Source organism: Ammospiza caudacuta, chromosome 9 (assembly GCF_027887145.1).
Source record: "Ammospiza caudacuta isolate bAmmCau1 chromosome 9, bAmmCau1.pri, whole genome shotgun sequence".
NCBI lineage: Eukaryota > Metazoa > Chordata > Aves > Passeriformes > Passerellidae > Ammospiza > Ammospiza caudacuta.
The window spans coordinates 27,364,866-27,385,056 of NC_080601.1; the positions used below are offsets into that span (position 1 = coordinate 27,364,866).

General features: G+C 47.1%; 1 protein-coding gene across 1 annotated transcript; it reads right to left on the reverse strand.

The window, feature by feature from the left end:
• Positions 1 to 345: 345 nt before the first annotated feature.
• Positions 346 to 18,891, reverse strand: ITPRIP (inositol 1,4,5-trisphosphate receptor interacting protein). Its single transcript, XM_058810328.1, has 2 exons — positions 18,575 to 18,891; positions 346 to 6,348 (listed from the first exon to the last, which is right to left on the reverse strand). The coding sequence occupies exon 2, from the start codon at positions 6,333 to 6,335 to the stop codon at positions 4,686 to 4,688; it is 1,650 nt and encodes a 549-aa protein (XP_058666311.1). The 5' UTR covers positions 6,336 to 6,348; positions 18,575 to 18,891; the 3' UTR covers positions 346 to 4,685.
• Between the last annotated feature and the right edge of the window lie 1,300 nt (positions 18,892 to 20,191).

Genomic DNA, 20,191 nt, shown 5'->3' on the forward strand with positions numbered 1-20,191 from the left:
AAATCTATCAGCATTATTTAGGGCTTGCTAAGGGTGTTTTTAAGCAGACATATTTAGAATAATTACTTTGATTTCCTGTGGATTCATATTCTCAAGAAGAATGACATCCCTGGCATTATTCTGGAATAGCTGTCCCACTTTGTCATATTGCAGTTTATTCTGGAATAATTTCTCCAGGAATTCTTGCTGCTGGGTTCCCTGTACTGGGATCACACTGGAAACATCCCCACTTTTTCCTTCTGCTCTCTTAGAAACATTTGGCAGGGAACTAGAAAGAAAAGAGACTTCATGCTCACTGAGATTTTGTACAAGACTTCCTTTATTATAAATAAAGCTGCATGAGATCTATACAAATTCAACAGTGTCCTGCTATAGAAGCAGTGGTTTAAGTACAGCATTTGTCCATCAAGGAAGACCTTAGTCTGGAGAGTTCTGGTATTAGTGCCCATCTTGGCTGCATTGCCAAATTCATCTCTTTACTACAGTTTTGCTTCTGAGCTAGCACATTACACACATCCCCCCCCCAATTCTAAAAAACCCAAGTAATAAATAAAGCTGTTTACCAGGTAGGTGCTGTGAGACAACTCCTCACTGAGCAGCAGCAAAGCTGTTACAGGTGCCTGAAGTCTCACTTCCTCACCACAGAGAAAACACTGCAAAAACTTTGCATTAAAAATGGCTGGTGAACAATCACTCAATCCTGCTGCTTGAATACTGGATAAATTTTTGGATCATCTGGCTAAACTACATCTTTATACCCCTGTATATACCTGTATACAGAGCAGCTTGGAAAGAGAGAAACTCTTTTCTGTGGCTGCTTAACAGTGAACACCCAACACCACCCCTTAGCAGACATTCAGCTCCTGTACAGCAATAATAACCTTAGACCAAGACATTTTCTAAGGGCAAATGGCTCCTGAGGCTATGCTGTAGATCAGTGGTTGCTATCAACTCACCACTAATTCCACTGCTTTGACAGAGCCTGTAATAAAATATTAAAACCACAAGCTGAGGGCTCAGGGAGTGGCTGGAAACCAGTGGAAGGCACTCGGAGTGCATGTGTTGAATTCTCCTGGTTAGCAAATGGCAAGAACAGCACTGAGAGTCCAGGACAGGCTGTTTACTTTTCTTTAGAGTATCTCACAGAGATACAGGCATTGCCAAAGATATGTTTGTTACTCAGGTAACTGCTATAAGCAGTTTGGTTTTAAAAAAACGTTTTTCACTTTAAACCACAAAATCTCAGTTCTACTCCCATCCTTTAAAGCTGCTTCCTATGATCACCCACCCAGATTTCAACCAAGGCAGAACTGCCCATGGGCAACACTAAAATGTCCTAAGACATTTTTATTGACTGGCAGCTGCTGAAACTGAATTGTCTTATAAACCTTATTTTGTGAAATGTGAGTCTAGGCTCTTACTAATAGGCTAGTATTTGGTGGGCAAAGATTTGATCCTGGAGAGACAAGGAAGTCCAAGGAATGATGTGCTTCACATCACAGCCTCCTTGTACCAGGGCAGAAGTGTGGTCTAAAGAAACACTGTGTACCAGGCTCTCCTCTGATGGGACATGTCTATACCTTGGTTTCCAAGGAAGATCTCCACTCTGAGGCTGACTGAAGCACAGCTTATAATCACAGATAACATTTCCCCCCAACAGGTATGAGTGGGTCCCCTCACAGCCTAAATGCACAGACCAGATCACTTTAAAGGTGCTCAGGGCAAAATGAGCATATTGCATGTAGGAAAACTATGCCAAGCAATTTGCTTTCAGTGGGATCAAATCCATAAATTACTTGATTCAGCTCCAGCTTCTGTTCAACTAAACCCCGTGGGAATACTTCAGGGTCAGTTTGGGCATAAGAGAAAACAGGCATACAAGTACAGAAAACAAAGAACAAAAGATTCAATCCACTTATCAGTTCAGGTTCCCTTTGAGTCTGAGCAGCAGTGCTTGGGGCTGTGTAAAGGCGAGTTTGGGCACGTTTACAAGCCCTTTGCAACTGGTGTTGCAAAGCTTTGTTCTGACATTTTAATAGGGGAGTTACCTTATTCTGTTCAACAGCCTTTTCTTCTCATGGTCCTCCTGCTCAACCTTATATAAAAGTTATTTTTCTACTCAGAATGTCATTTCCTGAGAGACCTGGGTCATAAATTTGTTTCTGTTCTTTGGACAGTCTAAATTTAGACTCCTGACAGGAAATGGCAGAGAAATTCTAATTTCTCTCTGGCTGGGCTGGGAGCACATTTAGAAGCAACTTCAACCACAACTGCTCCAGCGTGACCTGCCTGCTTTACATGCCAGCAGTCCAAGTAAAGCTGGGTCTGCTGCAGGCACTTTGCAGTAAACCTGGGCAGGTAAAAATGGCAAATCACCTGGGTTTGCAAACGACTTACACAGCTTCTGAGGTAGCCTCCAGGCTCCAGTACTGACCCACCCTCCCTGTACCTCTGCTTGTCACTACCTGCTTGCCATGGCCCTTGAGATTGCTCCTGCTCTTTTTCCTACTGGGGAAAGCCTTCTTGGCTGTACTTGGAAAGCCAGGGATTTACAGCACTCGTTAGCGTCAGCAATTAGTCCTGCCCTGCTGCTCTCCTGGCAGTCTCCCAGGCACTCATCACCAAGGATGCTGAAGTAAGCACTGATGATCCAAGACTTTTTCCTACTGTCATTACCCACCAGCCTCTTCTCCCCCATTCCTACCTACCCCTTACTTTCTGTTCAGAGACCCTACTTAACTACCTGTGATAATAAAAGCCAAGGGAGGCAGCACTTTGGGCATAGCTCTGCCACCATTTGTGCTTTCTTATAAACCAGGTGTGGAGACAGCAGTTACAGCTTCCTCTGCCTCTGTGTGTGAAGTGTCCCTCAGTGGTGGCAGGACAGAGAAGAGCAGACACCAATGAGGTGATGAAACAGTTTTTACCAGGAAGAGGGAAGAGAGGACATGTCTATGGAGAGTTTGCTTATCAACTGGATAAGGCAGGATAACAAGCTTCATGCTGTGTGCTGCTTCCAGCAGTGATACAGGATTGAATCTTCTCTCTGATGTGATAGAGAGGATTGATAAAAAGGGACCTGTGGAGTGATGGTAAAAGGATCTCTGACAGGTCTTACCTCACAGAACCACCACTCTCTTGTAAACAGGATTAAGGGAAGCCCTAGTGTAAAACTTTGCAGGGAATCCTAGTGTGAGAAAATGGTGGGAAAGGTCCCCTAGCACTGGAGGCCAGGCTTCTGGGACTAGCTAAAGCAATTATGCACTGGGGCCCTGGTTTGGACTCCACACTCAGGAGGGTGAGGATCTCCTGAGTCCTCTCCTTCAGCAAAGCCACCTTGCTCAGCTCTCCTCCTTTGCACTCCCAGCTCAGCAAATTACAGTCTACTAGTGCAGATCCTCAGAGCAGCAGTCTTTAAAATGATTGAAGAGAATGTATAAAGTAGCTTTTGCCTGCATATGTGGAACAGAAGGGGATGCAACATGGATCATAAGGCAGCTGCAAGCAGCACTGCTCAGATCTACTACATGTGCATCTTTTTTATCCCTTCCTTCCCTGCTGGCCTTGGCCTAATTAAAACCATGTGCAGAGAGTCACACTCTCAAATGGAGGGTGATCACTCCTGCTTCCAGACTTCTGAGATTGGCTTCATTACAGGATAATTTTGGAGAACTGCTTCTTTTACGAAATCAAAACTTACAGCAGTCATAGAATCAGAATAGTTTAGGCTGGAAGGGACCTTCAAAGATTATATAGTTCAAGCCCTGCTTTTCCTTTCTCTCTAGGCTGTTCTTACACTGTAGTGCCCCGAGGTAACGAAAACAAACAACCCAAAATGTCAGAACCCAATAGTGGTGTTTCTTTTATCTAAGATAATAAAAGTTCCTGTTCATTGATCCATACAAAATGGGCAGGAATATAAACCACTAGCCATGTTCCCATGGAAGATTCAAATGAAATGGTCTGAAGACACAGACCCTGCTCTGCTACATCCTCCCACAGGAGAAAAAAATGTGCAGGAGTATTTCTGGAGGACAGGACAAGCCATATAAGTTACTGCTGCAAGTCCAGTCACGAAGGCTTTTTCTTCTTCTTCTTCTTCTTTTTTTTTTTTTTTTTTTTTTTTAACTATAGTTCTGAAGCTGTGCTTTATTTAAGGACCTCCATCCAGTCCAGACCTTGTGCATGACCCTCCTCCTCTCCACACCAGCATGTAGACTGATGTTGCACTTCCCATTGGTGAATGAGCTCCTGCTGTCTGCAAGCAGACAGGCTCCTTTGATCCCAAGATCCTGTCTCTGATTCCCCCACCCTCTTCTTATCTGCCCCTTCTGAAGGAAATGAAGTATTTGGCCACCATCACACCCCCGCCCCCATTTGCATTGCAGGCATCTGAATAAATGACATATATTTATTGCTCACCACTGCTGTAGCATGACTGAGGCACAATAGAAAAAATATATTCTTAGCTGCATAAAACCAGGCACAGCAGTGGAACAGAAACCTACTTCACCACCACATCTTCCAGTTTCTCCCTATTCTCCCCCCAAGCCTCTTCCTTTCAGCAGGAACCATGGCCCAGGACTGGTTCAGCTCCAGACAAGAAGCTCTACTGGCAAAGTCAGTTGTCTCCAGGAGGCTTCAGAAAGCTGCCCTCTGGACTTGTGCTTAGAGTTAGGCTTTGGTTAAAGGGGTTCCTTACGGATCCCATTGGTGTGTGCAAGGGGAATGTGCACTGTGTACTCATTTATCAGTGCAGACATGTTCCTGAGCATCTCGTGGAACGTGTCCACCATCTTCCTGTAAATGTCCCTGCGCAGCACAAAGGGACGGAAAAGGTTGAGAGGCTCAGCCCTCTGAAATATGATGGGGAAACCCAGCTCTGCTGGTACCTTCCCATTGCCAATAAAGAAGTGATAAAGCTTCTTTTCATGCAAACATTTCTCTAGGAATTTCAGCATGTCCTGTAGGCGGGCCTCCAGCTTTTCTGGGGCCCAGTCCTGGCCGGGACATGCCTGCAGGAGATGCAGCAGCACTGTTTTCAGGTGGTAGTTGGTGAGCCCACTGGGACCTGTGAGGCTGCACTGCTTCCCATGGAGGAAGGAGAGGATCTGAAGGCAGCTGACGTGGCAGGCATTGGCAGGCAGTGTTTTGGAGACCAGCTGGATGAACCTCCTCTCATACACTGCAAAGGTGAGAAACCAGTGGGTGCTGGAGGGAACATCTGCTGCCAGGCTGCTCCGAGGGAAGTGGGAGATGAAGTAAACGTCAGAGTTCTCATACTGCACCACAGGGGTGAGGTTGAAGGCAATAGATTTCCCCGATTTAAATTTTATCTTCAGGGCTCCTGGCGAGTCCAGGAGGCTGAAGGAAAGGTCAAATTCATATTTGTGGGAGATTCTGTTCCAGGCCTTGGTGACAGCAATCTGGAACCACTTCATGACTTGGTCAGCATCCAGATATTGAGTATTTTTGAAGCACAGGAGGTCTTCCATCTCACTGCTGGGCTTGGTACTACTGACCTGGCTATGGAGGAGGCACAGCATATCTTCCCCTAGTTTTGTCTTGTCACAGATGCAGCCCGTCACATCCTCATCTGCCCTGCACACCTTGATAGTGCCATAACCTTGTTCATCTGGGGGAAAAGAGTCACCAGAGCACCAGGTCTGGCAGCGAAAGCAGTAAGGCTCCGGGGGAGCAAAAGGCACTATCAGATCACAGACGAAGGGTTTGCGCACTCTCCAGTTCTCATACATGCTCCCCACACCCATGCAATCCTCCACTTCCATGTCAGCATCCCGGTTACAGACGCTCCTCAAGGCCTCCAGCAGGTCATCTGCAAAGCCTTCCACCATCTCCCGCATCCTGGCCATGTCTCCAGTGGTACCCAGGATACGCTTCTCATAGAAGCTGGCCAGGACAGCCTTGTCGGGCAAGGCCACTCCTTTAAATGCCTTCCCCAGCACTGCCATGTCATCCTCTTCTCCTCCTATGTCCTGCCAATTCCCTTCCTGGAAATCCTGCCTCCAGAGCTCGATCAGCAGGAAGATGACCATGGAGAGGGCAGTCCACATATCCCATCGGACCCTTCCCTCTTTGCTTTCCTCCACTACCACTGCAGCCTCCTCCAGAGCCTTCTGTGTGGCTTCCTGGTGTGCGATTTCCTGCTCCAAGCGCAGCTGCTCCAGCCGCAGGCTCTCCTCCCGCTCCTTCATCTTCTGGATGATTTCCTCTGTGTGCTCAGGGACCGTGCCATTCTCCTTAGGGAAGAAGAGCGGGTGGTTGACAATGGCTGTGATCACCAGTAGGCACACCCGGAAGAGTCCCACGGGCATGGCAGTTCCTTCCCTGGAAGAGAAAGAAAGGTGAAATGACCCATGATTTGGAATATATTCCCTCAAGTACAAAAATGAAAGAAACTCCCCACTGCAACAAGAACTTTGACATCCTTTCCAGACCTGGAAAAAATGCTGGAATCTAGAAACCACTAAGTGCACACCCATTTCTGCAAGTTATCAAGCAACTTCCCCAAGAGGCTTTATCAGCTGACGGTGAGGATGAAAGTGGCTCTTATCAAATGAACTTCAAAAAACAGAACTCTGAAGGCACTTCCTGCTGTCAACCCACTACGATGCTGTTGGGCAGTATGGGAGGGCACATCCTTCCTTTGCCTCTCCTTTAAAATTCCCTGGACAGAAAAGGAAAGAAATAAGCAGGCAGAACCTCCCCAGCTGTAAAAAACAGCACTGGAGATGAGCACTGCTTTTCCTCAACATAAAGTTAGTATTTCAGATGTGGCAGTGGCATAGGCAGGTCTGTCCTGGCCATGTTCCATGTTAAGCATGTCTGGGAACCCGCAGAGCCTGCCTGGATCAGGGCAACCTTCACTGCCCTGCTGGTGAGCTGCACCTGGGTGGGAACAAGCCTGCACAGTTTTGTGTTTCATAGCAGGCATTACAGGCAAAGCTCCTCCTGCCTTTCAGCACCATCAGGATCAGGCTGTGGCAAACTCTGCTGGCCACCAGGATGGCTCATGATGGCAGTTCCAGAAAAAGGGACAGACAGAGACTCTACTAAAATGGAAACGGTTTCCTTCAGCCCAGTGGTTCTAAAAGCATCAGGCTGCTTATCTTTGGTGATTACTGCACTACTGACCTGTGGAGGACATTAGTAAACACCATGGCTTTGATCCATGGGGCTCACAATGAAAGGATTTAATTCCCAACTTTCTGGGACATTGCCAAGGCCTCCTATAGGGCTGGGCCAGATGGTGCTCAGGCTAAAGCCTGGGCTGTCTCCTCCAGCTGGCATTTTTGTTTCTGGAGGGCTGGCATCACTATCAAGGGCCCAAGTGCCTGCTCAGGGCAGTACAATCTGAAGTTGTTACCCTTTGCTGTGATGTTGGAAGCTCACCAGTCCCCCTTTCTAGCAAGGACAAGATGCACAAGCAGGGATATTTCTTCTTCCAGCTGAGAAATTTTAGGACAGCTGCTTAATGCCTCAAAAGTGCATGAGAGAGAAGGGTTTCTGTTACAGAAATAAAGTCTACCAATAACATAGTTCATCAATCAGACCAGAAATAGCAATCTAAGTAATGCTACTGTGGGAATGAAGCTGCTTCACAGACAGCTAAGAGATGGTGTGAGGCACTCTGTGTGCTCCAGGGGCTCAGGGCTGTAATTCCCACCCCCTGGAATAGCTCCTTCCTGGCTTGAACCCAGCATGTTTTGGTGCCACAGCAACCCTGCTGTCCCAGCATCTGGGCAAGAAGGAAAATATCTCTGGCAATCTCATTTATGCCTCCACAGGGCACACAATAAAGATAGATCCACCCCAGTGGACCTTGTTATTGTAACTGCACAACAAACCTCTGGTTTTGATTGCAGGAACCTGGATTTCCTCAGTGTGAGCAGTTACTGTACATGGGAACTGTATCCTTCAGCACACAATTATCTTTGCTTATGAGAGGGCTGGGACTGGAATAACAAGGGAAGGGAACAGGATTGAGATGCATTGTCCAAGCAGCAAGAAAATTCACACGGTGCTCAGGATAATGCTCCATGCCCTCCCTGTGTAACATTTACCAGCCACCCTTTTATTTTAGATCCCATGCACTTGCATAGATGAATGTTCTTATGCAGACATTGCTCTGGAAATAGTTTGTGGCCCTATCTTGTCCTTTTTTACATTTACATTAACTCTTAATTCATCAGGCAATGAATTAAAACTGAATTAATGCCCAAATCTGGGTGTTCCAGTTATTCTATGAGCTCTACGCCTGGCCACATTATAAAAATAAACTGGGGTCGCCCTGCTTTGCAAAGGGCTTTATCAGTTTGCTGGGGCAGGGCAGGAAGTGCTGGTGAGTTCCCTTCCTTAGTGCTACCCTCTTGCAGACCACGTGTGCCTTCCAAGCTTAAAAATAACATGGCCAGGGGCCAGGTGCCTCCTTCTTGCAGTCTTGACCAGGATGACATCACTGCTCTGCTCTGCTCGACCACTGTCCCAGCAGATGAAATGTTCTACTGTTACCACATTACTTCTGAGGTGTGTAAGGCTGAAAGAAGTCAGCTTCCTCAGGATCTTCTTTCTCAGGCCCAGCTGCCCATGGGCACACTGCTGCCACAGGTCACCTGTCCCAAAGCTCTGCCAGCAGCAGGGGTTAGGCCAGACACCCCCAGGTCCATCAGTGGCTGGCTCAGCTGAATTCACTGTGGGTCACACTGACATTCTGGGATACCCTAGCTCATTTTGCAGCAACCTCTTCCTTCAGTTGCACTACAGGCATCAGCCTCTGGAAACTGGAAGTGACAAGATCTTCAGATCACACTGATTTGCAAGAGGTATGTCTGTTTTCAGCCCAGAGTAAGTTCTGCTGGTCAAAACTGCCCTTTTGCCACTGCAGCTACTCATTCCAGAAAATGAAGCCAAACATTAACCTAAGGTTTAAGGTTAATGCTGCTCAGTGGCCAAAGTCAGTGGAGCCTGCCCTTGGCAGCAGCCAGGGTGGTACAGGCAGAGCATTCCCACACCTCTCAGACACAGCTTTCCTGGCTAATATGAAAGGCTCGATAATACAGGTGAAACCAGTAGCGCTGCCTGCTACGGCGCTGCAGCACTCCCCATAACAAAGGCTGCTCTTTTCCCTTGCTTTTAACTTCAGCCCAAGCTATTTAAGTCTGATAAAAATATTTATGCCTGCTCAGGCTGAGACAGCTTTTGTGTGGGGAAGAGGGAGAGAGTCCAAACCTTTCCAAGCTTGAGACTAAGAAAGAGAAATGGCAATTTTTCAATCTACGCATCAAATTTAGCAACGTTTCAAATATGGGGGGGTGGGGGAAGAAAGGTATTCATAAGTTTTAAAATAGCAAGTTCTCAAAGCAATCTGCAACCTTTTCTGAATTTCTCACCCTGACAGTTTTTTCCCATTTAGAGCATAAATAACATCTGGACTCAGTAACAGGCTTACATCCTACCTACCTTCTGCAGACCCTCTTGTGGCAGTCCTGGGGCTCCAAAAGCCCCCAGAAGGTGCTGTGGTCACAGGTAGGCCACTCCTGACAGCAGCCAAAGCAGCTCTTGCTCTGCTCCCTGGGCCAGGTGAGAATGCAGAGACCCCTCTTTTCTCATGTGGGCACAAAGCTGGGAAAGGTTCAGGAGGACCAAAGAATGCTGCCTGGGAAATGAAGAAGGGCCAGGGTATGTGAAACCTCACTGTCTTGATGTGAAGCTGTCTCTGCTCACTGCCCAGCATGTGATGCTACTTGTTCAAACCTGCCTCTGGCACTAGAATTGGTTTCCTTCTGAGCTTTTCTGTGGCACTCACTGCTGTAGTGACTAGGGGCTTCACCAAGGTTAGGGTTAATGACCACTCTGCACAGCCCTGGGAAGGGAGGGGGCAGACACCATCCCACCCTCCAGCTGGGAGTGAGGTTTCAGAGAGATAAAAACAGCTGATCAGTCTGTTGCCTGATTACAAACAATCAGCTGCATCCTACAGCACTTGGCATGTTCAACGGGTCCACCAAGAGCACCCACAGCCCTCCACCCTCAGCTCCCAGGCAGGTTAGGTCTCATCCTTTCAAGCATGAAGCTGCCTCCGTGGCTGGAGGATCCTGACCAGCTCCAGAGCAGTCCTGGATGATGCAGAAGCCCCAAGAGAGGAAGGGGAATGATAATGCTGCTGTCATGCAGTTCAGGTTGGTGCCTTGAAGCCACAAGGAGGCCAGCTCTCACCCTAGCTGATCTGAGAGCCCTTTGCTGCACAATTTACTGATGTTTGGCTTGCCTGGAGCACAGTTCCAGGTAGCACACCATAAGGAAAGGGAAGTGGCACAGGAGGAAGCCTTCACAGAGTCAGGCAGCAGCAGCTGCACCTTCAGCTTCTCCTCCTCACCTGGGAGCATCAGAGAGCTCCTACAGGGTTTGTGTGGAGCAGCCTGAAGCAGCTGCTGCCCTGTGGCAATGTGTGCCCCTTCCCAAGCCACCCTGTAACAGATTGCTCTGAGGGGCAGCAAAGTCCTTCATGGAGATGATGATGATGCAAAAAGTCATAAAAATGTCCTGTCCCTTCCAGCTACATGTGCTTAGTTTCTGATGACCCTAAGCCTTCCTCACACCCTTTTCCACACCAGCTTCAGAACCTCCTGCTCAGCCTGGCAAAGGAAAGAAAGAGATGGCAGCTTGCCTCTGCAGGCTGCTCATGTGCTCTGAGCCCAGATAACCACCTTCTCTGAAGACAAGGGAAAGTATTTCCCTTTCATTAACAGTGAACTTTCTTTACTCAGGAGTTCCTCATGCAGCTTTATTTTTTCAGCCATTTTATTCCTGTAAATTTTGAATCACGGTAAGCAAAACATGCTCTGGCTGGTGTTCAGCAATAAACCAGACAGGAGTGAGCTGAAGCTTTGATTCTTAAATTGGAAAAAACCAAGTCAAGCCACTGAGTGCAGTTCAGTATTACACTTGAACACGCCAAGACATCACTTACAACACACTCGATTGCTTCCTGCAATCTGGCCGACACAAAAGGCAATGAATAGGTGGCTGCTACATTGTATTTTGCTTTGGTAGGCTGCAAAAAAAGAGGCATTTCAAGTAGATGATAGAAAATACAGCTGGTTGGGAGCCTTTTTTCATTGAAAGCTGCCAAATTTTTGAAACCAGAACTTTCATGGGAACAAATATAATTTCTGACTCTCTTATTGGGAAGGTCCTTGAGGTTTGGAAAGGACTCTGCTACTTGTTTTGACTGCAGAGACTAACAGGTCAAACCAGGCACTAAACCTGGGACTTTCTTACTGGGAAGATGTGAACCTCAGTCAGAGGAGTTTCTGCCCAGCCCAGCTGTGCTTCCTCATGGCTGAGCTTCTGGGAGCCCTGCAATGCCTTCTTTTGCTTACAACAGTGAAAAATTACCTTCTGGCCTTTGAATGTTTAGTCTGAGAAAAGCTTCTGCTGCACATATGAAGGTCTAGTAAATAATAAAAGTTTGCTGAAAGCCCTTAGTAATGCACCATATCCTTCTCCAGTTTGCAAGTATCACTGCCACCTCTGCAGGTATTCACAGATAAGATCCAGCTGCAACTGAAAGAAATCATAGTTTCTCTTAGTGGGGACTACAAGCTCTGATTTGTAAGAAACTTGCACAATGACAGAGAAATGGGAATTACAGAGACGCACGTCAGTATTATTGTTACTGCCCAAAACTTGGACAGATGCAGTTTCTTAGCCAACCCCACACTCACACAACACAGTGCACCAGGATAGGCTCTTGCTCTCCCATTTCCTGATCATAGTCAGCTGCAGCACACACAGCCCAGACAGGAAAATAAGGGATAAAAATCCAATTCAGAGCCTGAGCAGCACCAACTTGTGCTGTTCTTTCAGCCCCTATGAATTAAGCTGTGTGCAGGACATCAGTGGGATGAGATCTCAACTGGGACAGAACAGTGCCAGCCACAGCAGCTCTAACTCATGGTCTGACTTGTTTTTCAGCATTCAATTAGTGCTACAGACAAAGTACTGAATTCCAACTGCCAGCACCATCACAGCTGGTTCAGCACAGACAGGTGGGACTGGGCTCTGTCTTTGGCTCTGTGGGGAGAGCCAAAGCCAAAAGCCTCAAGAGGGGAAGGACCAAATGCACCAATACATGAGGTGCAGGGGTCTGGATGTTGAGACTGGTAACACAACCACATTTAAAACCAGAACAAGCTAACTGGCCTGCACAGAACTATGGCAGTCAGGTATGGCAGAGCAACTGCCTCCCAAACCATGCCTGGAAGCCACACCCCAGATCAGCTGCTTGGCCACAGCACAGGAGTTGGACAAGGCCACTTGCCTGACAGCTATTGTTCTGCTGTTTGACTGAGAACATGAGCCTTTTGTAATATCTGTGTACATCCTGTCCCGGGCCTGCTGCAGTGCCAACGGGGTCAGTTGCGCAGCCTGCCTCGACATCCTGCCCAACAGGTCTGCTGTGCACTTTTGTGCACACAATATTTTCCTCCTGGGGGTCACCAGATCAGGTATTTCCAAGGAAATGCTGATGCTCATCCTGTGTACAGGACTAGATAGCCCTCCCTTCCCACGGGCAGGAGGATTCGGGGGGAATAAGCACGTGAGGGGCACTGAGAGTGCTCTGGAAGCAGATACTGCTGGGCGGCCCCAGGTCCAAATGAGAGACTTTGTCAGCTTCTCTCCGAGCAGAGGAGAGCTTGACTGGCCCTAGGAAAGACAGGCAATCTCTCTCCTGTCCTGTCATGTAATGCCTTTGCCATCAGGAAGCTTTTTCTCAGGCCTTGCTAAGTCTCCCTTGCTGCAGTTTGAACCCCGTAACGTTCCAGTGCCCACTGTGGGTACAAGTAGGACAGATTTTTTGTTTTCTTTTTGCAGTAGCACTCAGGATGTTCAGAGGCACTCCTGTCCTGCCTCAACTTTCACTGTACACAGGTGCATTTACAAGCTATTGCCATAAAATCCATGGTCCCCCTTACCCCAAACCCTAGACAGTACAAAGTATTTTTCCTGGCCCAAAGGGAGCTATTTGCCTTCTAGGGCTGTTTTCCAAAACCCAAAGAGATGTGGCACGTGTTAGATTTTCAGTTTTATCATCAAGTGGGGATTTATTGGGCCCATTTCTAAGTCATTGTTTCTCAGTGCATACAGGTATCATGACACTAATCAAAACACTAATCAAAACATGATCCTCTTCCTGCCCCAGGAGGCAGTAGCCACCATTAAAGGCAACTTTAATAAGTAATGAGTAACACAGAGACACCTCATGTCCCCAAAGCACTCACTGTTTACTCCTTGCAAGGCTGGACCTGAGAGAGGGTGCCCATGGAGACCAGGAGACAGCCAACAGCATGAGGAATGTGTTACTCAGCATCCTGCTCATTGCCTGAATGTGTTTTTATTGCTTTTTGACTATGCAAGCCAGCTCAGCCCTCGTTAGCAAGCAGGGCATACAGTCTGTGGAGTGCCTTGGGTTCCCTCTGCTATGGCAAGAAGGGGTTTTACAAATTGGAACACAGTGTGGGCCGCAGGAGAGGCAGGAGGGCAAAGGTAGGAAGTGTGCATGTTATGTGACTCCCACCCACATATTGAGCTGTTGTAGTAGGACCACAGCCAGGAACAGCTTGTGTTTTTAAGCCAAATAAATTTTGTTTGGTTTTGTCTGTTAATAGTGAGGAAAACAACTGGAGTAAACCAAACTTTTGTGGGTTTTGAGTTCTTTTTTTTTTTTAAGAGAAGAAAAGAAACAGGCAAAGGAAAACACCCTTAGCTTAACACCCTTACCAGCACCCTCCTCCTCCAACCCAACATGATGGGAGCCTGGGCAATAGTTGGTCATTCTCTTGCCCAATCCTTCATCAGCACAGATGGACAAACACCCCTGCTGCTCCACCAAAAGCCTGAGAGTGTCAACCACAATGGATGGAGCACTGCCACTGCACAGATCCTCTCTGGCCTCCACCTGGTGCTCATGCTGGGTCCTGCTCTGGCTGTCACCCCCTCAGCCACACCACAGCTCCATGCATGTGAGGCAGCCATGGCTCATGGGTCCCACCTGGCACTCACCTCAGGGAGAGGTGCTGAGTGGAGAAAGAGATCAATTGACAAGATGTTTGTTTAAATCTGCCCTCCTTTTCCCCACTTAATGCTCAGCAAGGGGTTAAAACCCCACACCAGTGTTGTTAAATCAGCCAGTGGTTACCCTGGCTCTCCTCATCCTGTGGTAAGAATATGCATCCTTGTACATTCAACTTAATCGTGCACCCACTGGAATAAATGCTTTGGTATTAAAATAATTGGTGGAAGCATTATTAGAAAGTTGATTTCCCAGCAGGGATACAGCACTCCAGCACATCTCAGAAGAGCACATGTGGATGTTGGCAGGGCACAGACATGACTTGCAGAGTGATTACATTTCACATGTGAAACTATCAAGTCCCATTTCAGCCATGAACAACGAGCACTTACATATTACAGACAGTGGAAAGCACAGGAGTCACCAGACACTTCCACACTGAGACACTGAACAAAAACACAGCAAAAAGAAATTATCATCTTGGGTTGGGAATTTGGCTGATCTGAGATCTTCTACTCCATCACAGTCTTGACTCAGTGACAAAGCCACACTCATAGCTCAGGAAACCTGCAGGCCCAGGTATCTGCTTAAGCAGGACCCAAAACCACTGGATGGGATTGAAGGTTTGTGTGATATTGGACCATTGTTTTGCTAACTAGTCACTGCTGTTTGTATTCAAACAATAGGGAAAGAACTGTATTTAAAAGCTGGCTATTGTTGCCAAAGCGTCACCACAGAAATCAAAAGCAATGCTTTATTCTGTTGCCTGAAATTCCAGCTTTTTTTTTTAAACACAATATAGTTCTTTAAATAAACTAAAAAACAAAACACAACCCAACTGACTGTGAAAGCCCCTGCAGGGATGGGTAGAGGGTGTGGAAGGAAGAGAGAACAAGAGCACTTTTACGGCATTGCCCCATTTCCTTGCCCCTCACCAAGATGACTCCCTGATCTAAGCAGAGACACTGTGCATTGCACACAGCCTCTGAGTAAGAATCAAACCCTCTTACTTCATTACCTAATGACTCTAGAAAAGATCAGGAGAAACAACACAAATGCTTTGGGAAGCAGAAATCCCAGTCTTGGCTCACTTGCCATAAACCTAAAAACTGCCAAGGCAGACGCATGCACAAAAATATGTTGGCTGCAGGGTACTTCTGGCTAATCCTGCTCTTCAAAATGAGTTTGAATAAATAAAAAGCAGCAGAAGAAAAAAAGTCATACACAAGAAAACAAACTGCCCCACTTACCTACAATATTTCCATGAAGCTCATTCTTTCAGCACCCGTGGCCACCAACCCAGAGCCATTTTCACCCAAGGGAATGACTCAGAGACAGCCTATTGCCACATGCACTCATATTTAATAATTTTCATGTGCTCTCTGCTCAGTCCCCTCTTCTTACCAAGAAAAGGAAACATCTCTAAGCTCTTTGTTTTGCTGAAGAATTTGTAAACTGAATGCTGGGAAGAAAATCTCTAAAAAGACTCAAGGGGAAAGGAGCAATGTAACTTGCAGTGCTGCAGCAGAAATATCAAACACACACATATTAAGGCTGTGAAGCCACGTGGTTTTCATTTGGGATGTGTGGGGTGAGCACATACGGTTGCTTTCTTTATAACCTAAGCACAACAAAGGAAGGCTTTGTTTGAAAGCCAAGGGACAGCCTCTCACTTAAAGGCTGAGTTACAACGTAATGGGAGCTGTGAGTCATGGCTGGGGCCCCTGCTCACAGGCACAAACCCCCTGTGCTGAGCAGGCAAGCAGCTCAGCAAGGAGCACAGCCTCCAGCTCCACATGGCAGACCCAAAGCGGCCAGGACTAGCAGCAAACACAAGGCTGAGCTGGGAGCACATGTTGTGGCTGCCTTAGCACACAAACACATCCCTTTCAGTCAACATTTCTGCCTGTAACTCTATCAGAGCGTGAGATCATAGCCCTGCACCTCTTCCAAAAGCACAATGCAGCTATGAGTCAACAGGAAGGTGGGATAAACATTATCCAAGCACCTTCAGACCATCTTTTGATTTTGGCTGCAGAACAGCATGACCATGATTCTTAGGCTGAGCATAGCTAGGTGGGAGCTGAGCAAAGTAGCTCACTAGGTGGGACCACACTGGAGTTCTGTCCTTAAGTCACCTACTGTGCCAGATAATTTCTGTCATTGTGTGTTACAGGAAGGGAGGGTCAAATGATGGATTCCAGATAGCCAAAATAAAGACATCCATTCTTGCCCCTGCAAGGCTGGAAGATAAGGGCAAGTTTAATTACCATGAATGAGTTGCAATCTGCAGTGCAGAGGTGTCTGTGTGCTGCTGAAACTTCAAATGTTTTCCCTCTTCAAGAAATTTCCAATAGTCCCAATGTATTTGGTTGCTAAATCCCCAAAAGGCCTTAGAAATAAAATTCTCTTCTGAAACCAGTGGCAGAAAGGCACCTGAACATCCAGGAGGAAACAGATTAGGATTGAAGCATTCTGGGTGCAGATACAGAACACCAAGCCCCTCTGAGAAGCATAATAGTATGAATATCAAGTGTGACATTTTAAGCTTGAGAACATCTCCTTAGCTCTGCCACTCTACAGGAGCTTAAAAAATACAAGGAAAAAGAGGTCTGAAAAAGCAATAGAGTTTATTCCCTCTGCCTACACGCATGGCTTACTCTGTGCCTCGATGATTTCCGCCAACTCTCTGTTTACTTTGTTCTGAAAAGCTTCCAGCGAATCTCTGCCTCCTGAGGCAGTCTAGACTATTGCTTAGCTGCCCCTACCTGCAGGAAAGTCTCCTTATCACTGCATGTGCTTTCTCCCAAACAAGCTGTTTGGATTCCTGCTGGGATCCTGGCACAGGCAGGTGGTATCTTGTCTCAGGGAGCTTCTCTACCTCCCTGCAAACAGCGTGGGAACCATTTGCTCCCATTCCTCATCAGGTGCTCACTACCAAACTCTCTGCAGCTTGGAAGAGCTGAAAGCAAGGCATTCTCAAGCTGATTTACATTGGTTTTTCTGGGTCTTACTACAAATTCTACGTTTTCAACTGAAAGCACCCACCATCCCCAGAGGCAACCCAGGGAAAGATGAGCTGAACCACACAGGTGGCTCAGCTGACACCTTATAACTCATGTCCCTTTTCCTGCCCAGGCACAAGAACCTTCTCTACGTGCTCTTCCCCTGGTTTCAAAAGTGAAGGAACAGTAACAGTTTTCCTTTGCCAGGCAACCAGAATAACCCAATGAGCTGGAGACTGTGCCTAGCTAGCAGGGCTTAAAGTCTGCAACAGCTGGCTGCAATGCTCCTCATCCTTGCCAACACCATGCTTGGTTTTTCTGAGCCACATACATGGCAGTGGGATGCATCAGATGTTTTCCATATACCTGCTGAAAAAGCATCTCTGCCTTGAGGCAAATATTGCTGATACAAATAACGTGCTAGATCAGCCAGAAAAACCTGCCTCTGGAGAGGGATAATAATGAAACATGGTGCACGGAAAGGAAAAAGAGAAAGAGCTTCATTTACACACAGGAGAATGGCAGTGGGCCAGCTCTCACAGCTTTGATCGGGGCTGGCTGGAGGAGCATGCCAGGGAACTCTCTGAGCTGAGCTTTGCTAGAGCAGAGCAGCTGTTTGAACTCTGATGGGAAAAAGGGGACAGACACCACCCAAAACAGATCCAGAATAAGTAAGTAAAAAAAAAAAATCACGTGGAGTGCATGAGCTAACAGGTACTGAGAGCTGCAGCAGGACATTGTGGCAGCCAGGAGTGCTGTTCTGGCAGCTCCCTCTGTCATCAGCTCCAGCTCCTGCCCTCCCACCACTGCTGCCTGTAGAGCCTCCTGTCACACACAGGACAGCCCTGCCAGACATCTTGCTTTTACCCAGTTCTCCTTTCTGTGTTTTTAGGGGTTTTCATACAAACATGAAAACTCCACACATTGCTGGCTTGTGAAAGCACTGTTTCCCTTTGCCTCTGCTGTCACCCTTGATCATCTGAAGTTGTCCAGGCACTTCCAGGCATCTGCTCTCCCTCTAACACTCAGAAGAGGGGAATTCCAGTACTTTACCAGTCTGGGTAAGGTACTTCTGGCAAGTTCTCCTCCACAGCAGAAAACGGATCAGTAACTGATGTCAGCAAAGCTTTGGAACCTTTTGTTCCCCTCTGCCATCGCTCTCTGACTAGATCTCAACTGTACCAAGCAGTTAGATAAAGCCAATTTTATACTGAAAGTCCAAAAGGGAAAGGCTGTTAACACTGATCTTCCACACTGAAGCCATTTCCAAATTAAACCTTCACAACACTGCTACTTCAGCTTTGCAAGAAGCTGTCTGTACCTCACTGCTGGGAACATTTCTAAATTATGAGCCACACCAATTTCCTTTCAGCATTTCTGCTGCAAGGCTCAAGATCTCCTAGTGAGAGCCCATCAAGAAGCTTTTTTAAATCACATCAAATCTGGGAGGAAGAATGACCCCTGGAGCACTTACCTGCTACACAGCTTTGCAGGTGCTCATTAAACTTCACATTACTACAATCACCGTGATGCAGAGAAGACTCAGTTCAGTCACCCGCCACTGAAGCACAGCCAGGAAGTCTGCAAAGCACAGAGAATGAATGAGGAAGTGCAGGCAGAAGATGGGTACATAATGCAGTTATCTAAATTATGGATTGATTAAAAGAGAGATTAACTCACCCCCTTACCTAATAAAATGATCATAAAAGCTCAAGAGAGCAGGAATAATCAGTTTGAAGTGATCAGGGAAGAGTTAAAATGCTGCTTCTCCCATGGGTGTTGGCAAGCAAGGACTTCCCTCCTCTGACTCCATCCTCACCCACCAGCACTCTCCTTTTAAAATGGATTAGGGTCAGATGAGCAGCTGCATAAGTGCAAGGGCTGGGACAGTTTTGTCTGGGATTGGTTTGTCTAGAAAAGGCATCTAGCTTCTGTAAGCAGCTTGAAAGGTAGAAATACTTGCTCGGGGAGTTGGGTTTACAGAGCTAATGGAGAAACAGAAAACAGAAGAGGCAGGAAGCAAGGGTAAGAGCACAGGAAGATGTGAAACACAGAACCGCAAAAGATAAACTACAATATTTTAGGATAGAGAAGTGAAGAAATTTTATATGCAACAGGAAACAACCAGGAGGAGGAGAAGACCAAACAAGCTGGTTGCAGCAGACAACAGAGACATTTTTCTTCCCCAGCTGCACACAAATGGGCTGGGGAGGAGGAATGCACGTCCCTCATTTCCAGCTACCACCACTTCAAACTTTCCCACTGTCCTTGTCCAAAGCCTGATGAAACGATCAGTGTGGGCTGAGCTGAGCCTGAAGCCCATTTTAAGGGCATTAGCTTGACGCATCCTTGCTCTCTTGAACTCCTTCAGTTCCTCCCACGTACCTGCTTTGACCAGACAGTGTGTACAGTTTCACTTCTCTGTTTCCATCTTCCACTGTGAGGCCAAATTGGGCAAATGGGCTCTGCCCAGCCCTCCCATCTTGCAGGGCTGCTGGAGCCTCTGCTCAACCGGTGTGCCACAACATCACCAGCAGCAGCACAGGAGAAAGACATCCCAAGCCCCAAAGGTCTGGATCTGCACTGTAATATCCCAGTGGATATTTGTAAACCTTCAGGGCCTGCAATGTCTGGTCTCATGGTGGCTCAGGGCCAGTGAGGTAGAGCAGGTGTGTCTGCTTGGAGGAAAGGAGCTATTAAATGCTGGGCAGGAACTGCTTCTATAGGGCATACAATTCACTTGTTAAGATAATTTTTTAATCTCAAAAGAGAGATTTTAAGTTAGGGTCTCCCTCAACTTTGTAGATGTTGGAGAGACCTTGACTAAGCCTTATGGATTAGTCAAGGTCTGGAAGGCCAAAACGATGTCTCTCCAGAACCTCCAGGCTGAACAACTCTCTCAGCCTATTTTGATAGGAGAGATGCTGCAGCACTGGGATCATCCTTTGTACTTGCTCCAAGAGTTCCATGTCCTTCCTGTGCTGAGAACTCCAGAGATGGATGCAACACTGTGTGCAGAGAATCAGCAGAGTGGAGTAGAGGGGCAGAATCCACTCCCTGACCTGATGGCCATGCTATTTTGGATGCAGCC

Bases quoted from the DNA above. Each gene is read 5' to 3' on its own strand.
- ITPRIP (XM_058810328.1), bottom strand. From the start codon at position 6,335: ATGCCCGTGGGACTCTTCCGGGTGTGCCTACTGGTGATCACAGCCATT.